Raw genomic sequence first — 13,566 nt, 5'->3', positions numbered from 1 at the left:
TCTCCTTAGCTGTATGGTCTTTGAAGTGATGGAATAGAGATTGCGAATACACAGAAAGAATTAATATTTGTTTTAGTCACTGTAAAATGGTACCTAAAACAGGGCTGGCCAGGACACTTTTTTTTTCCTCATTTTTTTCAAATTGTGGCAAAATACACAAAACATAAAATTCATCATCTTAACCATTTTTAAATGTACAGTTCAGTGGTATTAAATATATTCATAATGTTGTGTAGTCTTCACCTATCTATCTCCATAACTCTTTTATTTTGTGAAATTAAAACTCTATATCGATTAAACAATAACTCTCCATTCATTCCCCACTCTTCCATCCCCTGTCAACCACCATTCTGCTTTCTTTCTTTATGATTTTTGGCTACTGTAAGTACCTCATATAAGTAAAATCATGTAGTATTTGTCTTTTAGAGACTAGCTTCACTTAGCGCAGTGTCCTTGTGGTTCATCTGTATTGTAGCATATGTTAGAATTTCCTTCCTTTAAAGGCTGAGTAATTTTCCATTGTATTTATATAGTATGTCTACTTAACCATCAATGGGCACCTGGGTTGCTTCCATATTTTAGCTCTTGTGAGTAATGCTGCTATGAACCTATGTGTATAAATATCTCTTTGAGACTCTGCTTTCAATTAAAAAACTTTTTTTTAACATTTTATTTATTTTTGAGAGAGAACGACAGAGCGCAAGTTGGGGAGGGGCAGAGACAGAGAGGAAGACACAGAATCCGAAATAGGCTCCAGGCTCTGAGCTCCACCACAAACTGTGAGATCATGACTTGAGCCAAAGTCAGCCACTTAACCAACAGAGCCACTCAGGCGCCCCTGCTTTCAATTTTTTTCTAAGTTTTTATTTTTATTTATTTATTTTGAGAGAGAGAAGGGGAGAGGCAGAAAGAGGGAGAGAGAAAGAGGCACCAGGGTGGCTCAGTTAAGCCTCTGACTCTAGATTTTGGCTCAGGTCATTATCTCCTGGTTTGTGAGTTTGAGCTCCACATTACACTACATGCTGGCAGTGTGCATCCTGCTTGGTATTCTCTCTCTCTCTCTCTCTCTCTCTCTCTCTCTCTCTGCCCCTCCCCAGATTGTTCTAAGAAAATAAATAAACTTAAAAAAAAAAATGAAGAGGAAGAGCAAGAATCCCAAGCTGGTTCTGTGCTATTAGCGCAGACCCTGATGGGGAGCAGGGCAGGAGGCTCGATCCCACAATCCCATGAGATCAAGACCTGAGCCAAAACCAGGATTCCAATGCTTAACCCGCTGAGCCACCCAGCACCCTGTGCTTTCAGTTCTTGTGGGTATAAACCCAGAAGTAGAATTGCTAGATCATATGGTTAAATTTATTCCTGGGTATGTTACTTTTTTTGATACAATTGTGAATGGAATTGTTTTCTTAATTTTGCTGCCTGATAGTTCATTGTTACTTTATAGAAACACAGCTGATTTTTATGTATTGATTTTATATCCAGCAACTTTACTGAATCCATTTATTTAGTTCTAGCAGATATTTTGTTGATGGTGTCTTTAGTAATTTGAGTCTTCTATGTCTCTCTCCCTTTTTTTTAAGTTTATTTGTTGTGAGAGAGAATGTGTGTGTGTGAGCAGGGCAGGGGCAGAGAGAAAGGGAGAGGGAGACTCCCAATCAGGCTCTGCACTGACAGCACAGAGCCTGACATGGGGCTTGAACTTAGAAAGCATGTGATCATAACCTGAGCCTAAATCAAGAGTTGGATGCTTAACCAACTGAGCCACCCAGGCACCCCTTTCCTCCTGTTACTGATCTCTAACTTCATCCCATTGTGGTCAGAGAAGATACTTTGTATGATATCTATCTTTTCAAATCTACTGAGACTTAATGTGTGCTTTAACATATGGCCTATTCTGGAAAATGTCCCATGTGCACTTGAGAGGAAGGTATATGCTGTTGTTGCTGGGTGGAGTGTTCTGCATATGTCTCTTAAATCTAGTTACTTTACTGTGTTGTTTAATTTCTGTTTCCTTGTTTATCTTTTGTCTGGTTGTTTTATCCAGTATTGAGAGAGGAGTATTAATATCTGTAATTATTATTGTAGAACTGTGTATTTCTCCCTTTGGTAAATGTCTTTAAAGGGTGTATTTCTTTAACTTTATTCAAGGAGATCATGTATGGGTAATGTATTATTGTCAGAAAAATACCATATAAAAAGTTATCTCATTTTAGTAAGTTGTTTTATTATCCCTCATCTTGATCTTGTAAACTTTTAACCTTACATTAAATCCATAAAGGGAAACTTAGAAATAGAGCAGTGTTACTGCTCCAAGGTAAATATTTAATAATATGTGTATAAATAATTATTTATTGATAGTTATTTAATAACTTTTAGGACATAGTCTGATAAGAAATTATTAGTTTTTTTCCAGTCCATTTTGTAAGACAACATTTTAAAAGTAAAAATGTAATAATTTCCAAGAGAGTTCTTACAGCATTTGCTAGGAAATTAGTGAATAAGAAGAGATATTAAGATGTTTGTCATAATATTGCACATATTATTTTCTGTTTAAATACAATTTAAAGACGACCATTATAATTTTGTTTTTTAAGAGCTTTGAAGTTCCTTAATAACATGAACATAAGAAATAATAATTACAATATACTATAACTCATAACACACTTGATATAGGCAGAAAACTTTTACCTGTATCTTTGTATATCTATAATTTGTATACTTTTTGTCCCAAAAGGGACCTAAGAAGACCGAGTGCAACTTTTAATTGCATTATTGTTTTCCTTATTTTCCTTGCTTATTGTGGAAACTTCAAAGGAAATTAAATGGCAGTACTCAATCATTCATATTTTTTACTGTTGAAGATAATCTTATTTTACTGAACTAGTTGTGTTATAAGGCCTACAGAATGTTTTCTCCTAGCTGTGGAGAGAGATTCAGGCTGAGTCTCCAAGGGTCAAACCAAAGAGGCCAGGTTTAATTTATCTTTTTTTTTTTTAATGCCAATACTTAACCATCTATGTTCTTTTTCCTTTTTTTAATTTTTATTTAATTATTTTTTAAAATTTATATCTAAGTTAGCATGTAGCGGCTATAATGATTTCAGGAGTAGATTCCTGAATGCCCCTTATCCATTTAATCCATCCCACAACCCCTCCAGTAACCCTCTGTTTGTTTTCCATATGTAAGAGTCTCTTCTGTTTTGTCCCCCTCCCTGTTTTTATATTATTTTTGCTTCCCTTCCCTTATGTTCATCTGTTTTGTATCTTAAAGTCCTCTTATGAGTGAAGTCATGTGATATTTGTCTTTCTCTGACTGACTAATTTCACTTAACATAATACCCTCTAGCTCCATCCACATAGTTGCGAATAGCAAGATTTCATTGTTTTTGATTGCCGAGTCATACTCCATTGTATATATATACCATATCTTCTTTTTAAATTTTTTTTTTCAACGTTTATTTGTTTTTGGGACAGAGAGAGACAGAGCATGAACGGGGGAGGGGCAGAGAGAGAGGGAGACACAGAATCGGAAACAGGCTCCAGGCTCTGAGCCATCAGCCCAGAGCCTGACGCGGGGCTCGAACTCACACACCGCGAGATCGTGACCTGGCTGAAGTCGGACGCTTAACCGACTGCGCCACCCAGGCGCCCCAATATACCATATCTTCTTTATCCATTCATCCATCGATGGACATTTGGGCTCTTTCCATACTTTGGCTATTGTTGATAGTCCTAACAATATGTATGCATTTTAAACTTTAATGCAAGCTAATCATAGTGTTGATTATATTATTGATAATATGCTTACTCTGTCAGATGCTGGATTTATGTTATATAATTTAATTTTCTCAACAATCCCATTTTATAGAAACAATCCCCTTAATAGAAAGGAGGAAATTGTGTTTCTGATCTGTTTAAGCAATTTGAGCTAGTAATTAATTTACAGAGCTGGCTTCTGACAAGTGTCCTGTTCCAAAACCTGTGCTCTTAACCAATTGATTAGTCTATTTTCCATTTCTGTAGAGTGGGAAATGTATAATAAAAAAAGATTTCTGTTGATCAGTATAATTGCCTTTGTTGCCAGTGTTTCTAGATATTTGCTTTCCTGAATTTGAATCCTTTGCTCATGCTCATTGTTAATTTCATTGATGGAAGGATGATCAGAGACATAATTTTGTAAGCAGTATAATTATTTTTCCCAACCGGTTCCACCTTACTTATTCCCATTGTTTTTGAATAGGAGGGGAAAAAAGAGACCATGGATTTTTTTGAATTTTCAAAATTACTAACCTATTTTGGTAATTGCAAGGACAAAAAAGAGAATATTTTAGGAAAATGTATTTGTTTGAACAGTGTGATTAAATGGTCAGGATATTGGCCTGGTAATTGGAAAACAAAATTACCTTGAAAAAAAATAATGTGTCACTTTATTCCTTAATGATTAAATTAGGATATTATTTACTGTTTTTTTTTTTTATGGGGAAGCTGTGAAAGGCATTGTAATTATTTCAATCATGTGTTTAAGCTATATAAACAGATAAGTTAAAATGACAGTTTAAAAGATGTTTTAATTTTTTTTTAGAGAAAAATCTTAGCATTTCTGAAACATAGCTATTTCTGAAAGATGTTATTGCAGGAAGAACCCTGCTTGATTTAAATCTTTCATAGAAACATTTGTCCTGAAGAAGAAAACACATTTTGTATAAAGAGTAATACATGTCTTCTATTTTTGGAATTTTGATCTCTCATTTGGTGTTATCTGCTTTTCTTAATGTTACCATAATTACTTTTTTAGTGTATTTTGGGATCTCTACTGTGCAGCTCCAGAAAGACGGGAAACATGTGAGCATTCAAGTGAAGCAAAAGCCTTCCATGATTATGTGAGTTAATGTTTAATTGAACTAAGTTATATTGTTAGTTTTCTTTTTAACCACTACTCTTGAAAAATTCATTGGACCATCTATTCTTTTTCTTTGGTTTTAAGAAACTGGGTGTTATTTTTTTCTTAAAAATTAGAGTTATAACTTTAAAGCGAAATACAAATGAGTGTTTGTCTTGTTGAAAAGCTTAAGATACAAGGTTAGTCTTAATTCCAAGTTGTTAAACGTATTTTTTTACCTTCAAGCATGCCTGATTTGTGAAATTTCAGATTTATAAAAATGAAGTAGTAATTCTTTATTCTACAAAAGGAGTCATGAGAATACTACAAATGATAAGTTTCTCTTTTGCACGTAAGATTTAAAAAATACATAAAGATACTATTTTCTTCTTTTTTATACCTTTCGGTTACATATCAAAACTATCCTTTATACTGAATTAATTTCTACAACTAAAACTTATTGTGAATTAAGGGAAACAGCAAAAGATGCTATGCAAAAATGAAATTGTGATTTTTAAAACTTTTTTTAATTTTTTAATTCTGAGTGGAGGACAGTAGATTGTCCCTGGCTAAGTGATGTATATTGAGAATTTTGTTAGAATAACTGCAAATGTGATTTTAGAGAGTTGATGGTATTAGGAAGTAGAATTGTAGAAAATAGGAGGGGGGAAAAAAACAAAATTTTTTTTTAGGGAAAAATTGCATTTAAGAATAAGATAGTATTGTGACGGGTCTGGGGAAATACTGTTTGTAGAATTGACCATAAAGGAAGGACATCTTGAGTTTGGGAGGAAGGAAACCCAATGTCCTTAGCTTGGAGGAGGTGGAAATGGGGCTGGAACCTGAGGAGATATCTGATGGTAACTACCTAAAACTTAACCAGAGGGTTATTTGTTATTTGTTTACTTGGTGGAAGGGGGACATCATTCTGTGTGAATAGCCTTAAAAACCAAAACCAGGACTCAAAAGGGAAAAAGACCTTGTTCTTCCAAATGACATACTTCAGTCTCAGACTAAAGCGTTGAAATAGCCAGGAGAATTACAGCCCTAAAAGTAGCACTAGGAACAGTGTGCAGGCTGAAGAGAAGGGAAAGTTTGGGCATCTGGCAGGGACTGTGTAATACTTTAACTGTGTACTAAGCTGATTAAAGTGACTGCTTGTGCTTGCCTCATCTGACATTGATTGTATTCATAAAGCTTGCTCCGTACCAAACAATAGCTCTTGGGTGAGTGAGTGAAACGGATGCTTTTGCATGTAAAGAAAATGTAGAGAAAATCCAGGTAAGGCAGAATCTAGGACACAGTATTTATGGCAGAAAGTAGAGCAGAGATCCAACCATGATGATGATAAGGAATCTGGCTAGAGTGGGATACTTGCATCTCATCTATCTCCTACACCAAAAAGACATGTCTAGCTTTGACCTGCCATTCATGGGAAACATTTTTGAAATACCCAATAATTTTGACAACTAGATGGCATTCGATAGTGCCAGTATTCTACCCCAAAGGACAATAATATTTGTGAATCTACATTTTAAGGAATTAATTATGTAAATAATTTTTCAAAATTCCATTGTATAGAAAAATGCACCCTACTGTTTACCATAGAGATCTTACAGGGAATACTGAACTAATTTAGCATGTCTTAGAAGCATTAGATAAATCATCATTGTCTTAGCCTCCTCCTCCACCTCTTCCTCATCATCATCCTCATCATCATTGTCTTATTCATTTTGCATTCATGAGGCATTTTCAGTATCTCAGAGAATATTCACACTTGTTAGCTTTAGAAACCCACTTAAAATTCCAAAGTTTTTGAGCATGAGCATTGGCTAGAAGTACAATTGAAAGTAGAATAGATTTTCAAGGAAGAATAATCCGTTAGCATGTAATTTGGTCCTAAAAAATGTAGTTTAGAAAAAAATTAAGTATTTGGATTTTATAATTCATTATGAATGTTAGCACATGCTTTATCAGATGTTTTCTAATTTTATCTTAAATATTAGTTTTAAGAGATTTGATTTATTTTAGGCAGCATTTTTATTATACCTTTAAGCCAGTTTAGTTTCAGTGATAATATGTCTCCAAAATTGTCTTTTAAATGAAGGTTTGTGAAGAGGTTGACTTACATAATTTTATGTTATAATTGGATTTTTAGAAATACATTTTTTTGTAGCATAATTTTATGGTAATTTTCATGAGTAGGATTTCCTGACTTCTTAATAGTAGATAGTTTCTGAAAATAATCAACACAATTCATGTTTAATGTGCATATATAGAAATTTGAAAGACTCAGGGAAGAAAATGGGAAACAGGAACAAACAATAAGATTGTGGCAAAATTCTAGAATTCTGTATTTCTTTATTAGAGTTCATGATGGGACCATTTCTGTAATAGTAATTGATATGTATACCTACTGCCTTTCAAGGAAGCTCTCAAAGGAGCATTCTGAAAATATTTTGTTCAAGAGCTTCATCTTTAGAATAAAAAAGTACTTGCATGCATAAATTCTCATATGTTTAAAAAATAGTCTTGTTACTTTATAGTCTTTGTTTATATGATTGATAATGGATAATGAAAAATAGACTACTTTTTTAAAAGAAATGATAGAGGCGTAATGAGGTGAATAATGAATAATCTTTTTAATTAAAAAATAGCCTAAAATGTTAAAAATGATTACCTTTTGATATTGGGATTATGCAAAATACTTTCTGTATTTTCCAAATACTTACAGTTAATTTTATATTCGGGAAATTTATTTTAAAACAGAGAAACTTTTACCTTTCAGTGACTACCTTACAATGTCTCTTTGAAATTAGAAAATAACTAATTTAGTAAAATATCACATATTTGAGGTGGTTCTGTGTTTTTAAATGCTGTAGGCATTTATGAAAGACTTTTGCTTTTTGTATGTGCACATATACACATACATATATATGTGTACATATGATCTATAAACTGAATAGATGTAACTTTTAGGCCATTGTATAACTTTTAATAAACTCTTTTTTTAGTAATTATTATCCCAGAAACATTTTTGGCTTTTATTTTAATATTTTTTTTGGGGGGGGGTTGTTTTTTGACCTCTTTAGAATATGGATTTTTGTCACTCTGTTATTTTATTTGTCAAGTGATCATTGATGCAATGTTCATACCCTTTCCCTCAAAAAATTACCTGTTCATACTTCCTGTGAGAAAAAGTGAAAACAAAATAAAACATTTAAGATGAGTAAAACCTTGATCTTCTTGGATTTATATTTAAAACGTACTAAATATTTAGCATCTATATGCAGTGCTATTTGTAAAATAATGACACATTTGGAAATCAACAGTAAATAGTGTACAGGCATGCACTTTTGGGTGACAAAGAGAAAACACAAGGAAATGATTATTATACAAGTTAGAATATGGGAAATGGCAAGAGGTTATGATTGGGATGGGGCTCATGGAAAAGGCTTTTGAGATATTTGGCAAAATTGTATTTTGCATGACCATGGTGATGATTAATTTATAATAACCATGTGCTTGCTTTATAATATTTCATAAAAATGCCATACATTTATTTTGTATTTTTTCTATATTTGTAATTTTGAAAAATGTTAAAATAGCAAGATATTAAAATATAGTTAAGGTAATTAACTTTAGAAAGGAATAAACACAGTATTTTCCAAAGTATTTACGGGTATTGCTAAGGTTCCTCTTTGAGAACTGATGGCAGGAAAATACAGTGATGATCTCTAAACAAATCTGTTTCTTCTCTGCTATGGTAGATAGTGTGAAGTTATGTCTACCTGTTGATTTTCTAGAGGGGAGTGGAAAATAAGATCAGAAATTCTGGAGGAAAGTTTAATAATTGGGAATTTATCATATGAGAGGGTATAGAGATTTTACTATGGAGCCATTATTTTGCCACATTACTGGGAGATAACTAACTTGGTACTGTAATTTTTATCCTGAGTGAAAACTAGGTTTATCTGAGCTGTAAAATTATTATTAGATGCTACAATATTATCATTAAAAGTAAGCCATCACCTCACATGATTAAAACTAATACATGCTAACTTGTAATGTTTATTGAACTAGCTTTTCTTTTCTCCCCATTAGTATGTTTCTGTTTTACTCTGAAATCACAGGCAATGCTTTTACATGGAATTAATTAATATTTACTAGATTTTTTTTGTGCTTCAGATTAACATAGAGTTGTTTTATTTAACAATTCGTTTCTAATTTCATTCATTTCCTAAGAAAACTATCAATATATACTATTAAACTTAATGAGAAATGTATACAGTGATTATAATTTTAGTTCTCTGGTATGAATGAAGATTCCTTAATTGTCCTAAAGCAGTGATAGAGCCAAAATATATCATTGCTTTAGTGTGGTGGTAATGAAATCACATTATTACAATGTGCTCTTGGAGAGCACAGTATTCGATTTGTTTTTCCCTGAGGTCTGTCAAATAATAGATAGTTCCATAAATGTTAACAGAATATAGTAGTCTGTAAGTCTGGTAGACTGGAGAGATTTTAAGTTGTTCAAATGTTCAGATAAAGTTGTAGGCTTAAGTTGTGATTGTTGATAACATGATGCTGATTTTTGTATTCTTGCCTAAGAGAATGTTTATAACATCTAGAAAGGATTATGTTATAGGTTTGTCATGATAGGATACTTTTAAAAAATGATACACAACATGTAATATTATATAAATAAAACAATAGGAGAATAATGTTTTTATTCATACCTTATGAAAATTGTTTTTGCAGATAATCATATATAGGAAAATACTTCTGTAGAAAGTATAACATAGTGAATATAGTCAATAATTTTATAATAACTTTGTATGGTGACAGATAGTAACTACACTTATGGTAACCATTTTGTAATGTATATAAATGTCAAATCACCATTTTGCACACCTGAAACTAAAATATTATATATCAGTTATACTTCAATTAAAAAAATACATTTTTCTAAAAAGAAAAAAAACTATTGCAGAGAGTTAAGTACACCCTTTGCTATGATAACATCTTCTGTGTACCTCCCTGATATTCCTGTATATTAGATTTTTATAATGGAATGTTTTCTCTAATGATTGGTGAGCTTTCTCAGGGAGGAGGCTTTGTCTTGTCTTTTTCATCCCCTGTGCCCGGCATGGTGCCTGACATGAGATGTTCAAATAATGTGTGGTGTTTACATAAATGAATGATTAAATAAAATATTATCTAAGAAGTTTTTGTTATTTTTTAGTTCAATGTAACTGGATATGTAGTTTTAGGAAGGTCATTTAATACTACCTTTATTCATTTTGTATTTCAAAACAAATTTAGATAAGACAGTAATCTTTAAAGACATAACAAATGAATCAAAGCAGGTAGCAAAGCCTTTATATCTCAGGAGGCATGGCACTAGGGAATCTAGCTGTGAACAAAATAGATACAATCCCTATTCTCATGGGCTACCATCTAGTGAAAGAGATCTTTTCTCAAGAAGTTTGAAATGTCAAGTAGTAAATTACATGGAGAAACATGTTATAGTCTTAGATTGTTAGATCAGTCAGAATGTGTATTTAAGACTATGGAGAGAGATGGCAAGTACACATAACATCGGATGGGGGTTGTTTTCAGTGTATAGTAGCTGTAATTAGTACCTGCTCAAATTAATGTATCACATTAGGCTATAATTCTCCTACACAGTATAGAGTTGTTGTTTTTTTAATGTTTATTCTTTTTTTTTTTTTTTTTTTTTTTGAGAAAGAGAGAGTGTCAGAACATGGGTAGAGGAGGGGCAGGGAGAGAGGGAGGCACAGAACCTGAAGCAGGCTCCAGGCTCTGAGCTGTCAGCACAGAGCCTCATGGGGTGCTTGAACTCACGAACCGTGAGATCATGACCGGAGCAACAGTCGGATGCTTAGCCACCTGAGCCACCCAGGCACCCCTAAACGAGAGTTCTCAATAGGATAGGAACAAATAAACTTACATTTAAAATCCATTAAGATAATAAAAACTGTTGTAGGTGTGTATCAATGTTTATCAGTCAGTATATACGCATTTGTTCACCTCAACAGGTTCACTTTTCACCTTATATGCTGTCTTGTTTCTACCATTGTTTTCATTTCTGATAGGATCTAGTTTAATTTCTTTTGCAATGTGTAAACTTTATAAACCACCTTATATTCTTTCTAGCATAAGGTAAGTTGTTTATTTTTGTTTTTGTTTTTGTGTAAGCTGTGTCCATTTGAAGAAGCACGTCTACCACTTTACATGTGGTATCTGTGTGTCTGTAATCCCAGCTTGTCACTGTGCCTAGGAATGCTTCTGGGTGGCTTCAAAGTACTGCAGATAACTATATCAGCTATGTTTCTTATTTCTTTTGATCCTGGGGATTTCCTGTAGGGCAATATGTTATGTCAGTCATTTGATAGAAGACATGAATAATAGGAGACAAGCAAAAAAAGTATAGGCATTTTGGAAGAATTCTACTTAAAAATATTTTATAACATGGGTGGTTCAGTTGGTTAAGCGTCGGACTCTTGATTTCGGCTCAGGTAGTGATCTCATTGTTCATGAGATTAAGCCCTGAGTCAAGCCTGGCATTGAGCTCAGCGCTGACAATGGGGAACCTGCTTGGGATTCTCTCTCTCCCTCTCTGTCAGCCGCTACACCCCCTCAAAATAAATAAATAAACTTAAAAAAAATTTTAACCGTAATTTCTAGCATTAGATAGATACTACAAAATCCTTAAAGAAATAAATGGAGAAACTAATATGGAAAAGAGATAAACATAATAAGTATGATTTTATTGACAGCTTGTTTCATTGTGAAACATAATTTAGTTTTTCAAAGTATATGGTTTAAAGGAATTTCATCTTTTTTTTTTTAGATATTTATTTATTTTGAAACAGAGAGCACAAGCAGGGAAGGGGCAGAGAGGGAGGGAGGGAGGGGGGGAGGGAGGGAGGGAGAGAGAGAGAGAGAGAGAGAGAGAGAGAGAGAATTCCAAGTACGCTCCATGCTGTCAGGACAGAGCCTGATTTGGGGCTTGAATCCACTAAGCACGGGATCATGACCTGAGCTGAAGTCAGACACTTAACTGACTGAGCCACCCAGGTGCCCCTTCTTTACTATTTTTGATGCTGATATTATACTACCTGTGATTATGTTGCCATAGAGTAATAACATAAAAGCAAAACTGATAGAAATAGGATACTCTTTCAAAAATAATATATAATTCTAATGTACTATTAGAGATATGAAATTCATAAATTTAAAAGTCATATGAAATAAGTTATTTTAGAGGTTTTTAAAAGGAAAAACAAAATGTGTCTAAATACTTTAGATTTGTAGTGTAATATTTCTGTAACCACTTTGTTTTCTGTTTATATGTTACACGACTTGATTTAAAATTGGTATATTTTGGGGGGCATCTGGCCGACTCAGTTGGTAGAGTGTGTGACTCTTGGTCTTGGGGTTGTGAGTTCCAGCCTCATGTTGGGTGTAGCAATTACTTAAAAATTAAATCTTTACACAACAACAAAAAAAGTCCTCCCCAAAATTGCTGTATTTTGTAGACAACTTAATACAACTTTATGAAAGTCTTACCTTGTTTTTATTCCTTTTTCCTTTGATAAGAGGGAAAAAAATTAAAAATACTGGAAAAAATCATGTTTACTTTACCCCAATCTAGTTTTTAATTACTATTGTATTTCTTGGATTTTGTGGGCATTGGTAGTGAGGTTAGGGGTCCACATCTCTTTTGTAAAAAAATAAGTGCCTCACAAATTTAGGTGTTGTATCTTTGAATATATACTAGAAATTAAAAAAAAAAATAGTTACTTAGCCAAGAATTAATGGGCAGGGCTATAATGATGTGACATGCTATTTTGTATGAATAAGAATGTGTTATCTGTTTTCAGACTTCATGAAATATTTATACATTTGATTCCATTTATTTTGAGTATAAAGGGCTCCCCCCCCCCCAAATATGACCTGATACTTTACTCTGTCTCTTGGGTTTAAAACCACAAACAACTATTATAATACAGGGAGTTATTCGCAGCCAGCCACAGTAGATAGATGTTGTCAGTTGTCAAAGTTTAGACGCTAACTTCTGAATCTTTGAACTTTCTAAAAGGAAATTGTCACAATCTCTTCAAAAAGAAGGTACAGATATTTTTTAAGTGGTTTTTATGATTTTTCTTATGAAAGTCAAACTTTAACTTTAAAATGTGTGGTATTTTGGAATGCCTGGGTGGCTCAGTCAATTGAGCATCTGACTCTTGATTTCATCTCAGATCATGATCCCAGGGTTGTGGGACTGAGCCCTGCATCGGGCTCTGTGCTGTGCATGAAGTATACTTTGGGTTCTGTCTCTCTCCCTCTGCCCCTTTCCCCTGCTCGCTCGCTCTCTCTCAATAATAAATAGATAGATAGATAGATAGATAGATAGATAGATAGATAGATAAATAGTGATACATTAAAATATCTAGATTTTTAAAGAAAAAAGGTGTACAACTATTCATCAGTGTAATTCTATGCAGAATTATCACTGAGACGAGTGATTTTGGTAGATATAACTTAGAATCATTCTGCCATTTCTTTATTAACTCTTTTTTGAGAACCCGTTTATATACAAGTTACTTTGAGGCTGTGTAAGAGGCAGAGACATAAATATTTCTCTCTCTAGGGATT

The 13,566-nt window shown here is 33.3% G+C and overlaps 1 protein-coding gene across 5 annotated transcripts in view; it reads left to right on the top strand.

Moving 5' to 3' along the window:
* SSBP2 (single stranded DNA binding protein 2) overlaps positions 1 to 13,566 on the top strand; it is a 316,776-nt gene that overhangs the window by 117,372 nt on the left and 185,838 nt on the right. For all 5 annotated transcript variants that reach the window (XM_030323957.1, XM_030323938.1, XM_030323963.1 and 2 more), the window contains exon 4: positions 4,795 to 4,879. In XM_030323957.1, the coding sequence (XP_030179817.1) occupies positions 4,795 to 4,879 (85 nt within the window). The remainder of the gene's footprint in view (positions 1 to 4,794; positions 4,880 to 13,566) is intronic.

Source organism: Lynx canadensis, chromosome A1, assembly GCF_007474595.2.
Source record: "Lynx canadensis isolate LIC74 chromosome A1, mLynCan4.pri.v2, whole genome shotgun sequence".
In the NCBI taxonomy this organism is placed as follows: Eukaryota; Metazoa; Chordata; class Mammalia; order Carnivora; family Felidae; genus Lynx; species Lynx canadensis.
This window is presented reverse-complemented; position numbering and strand designations above follow the sequence as displayed.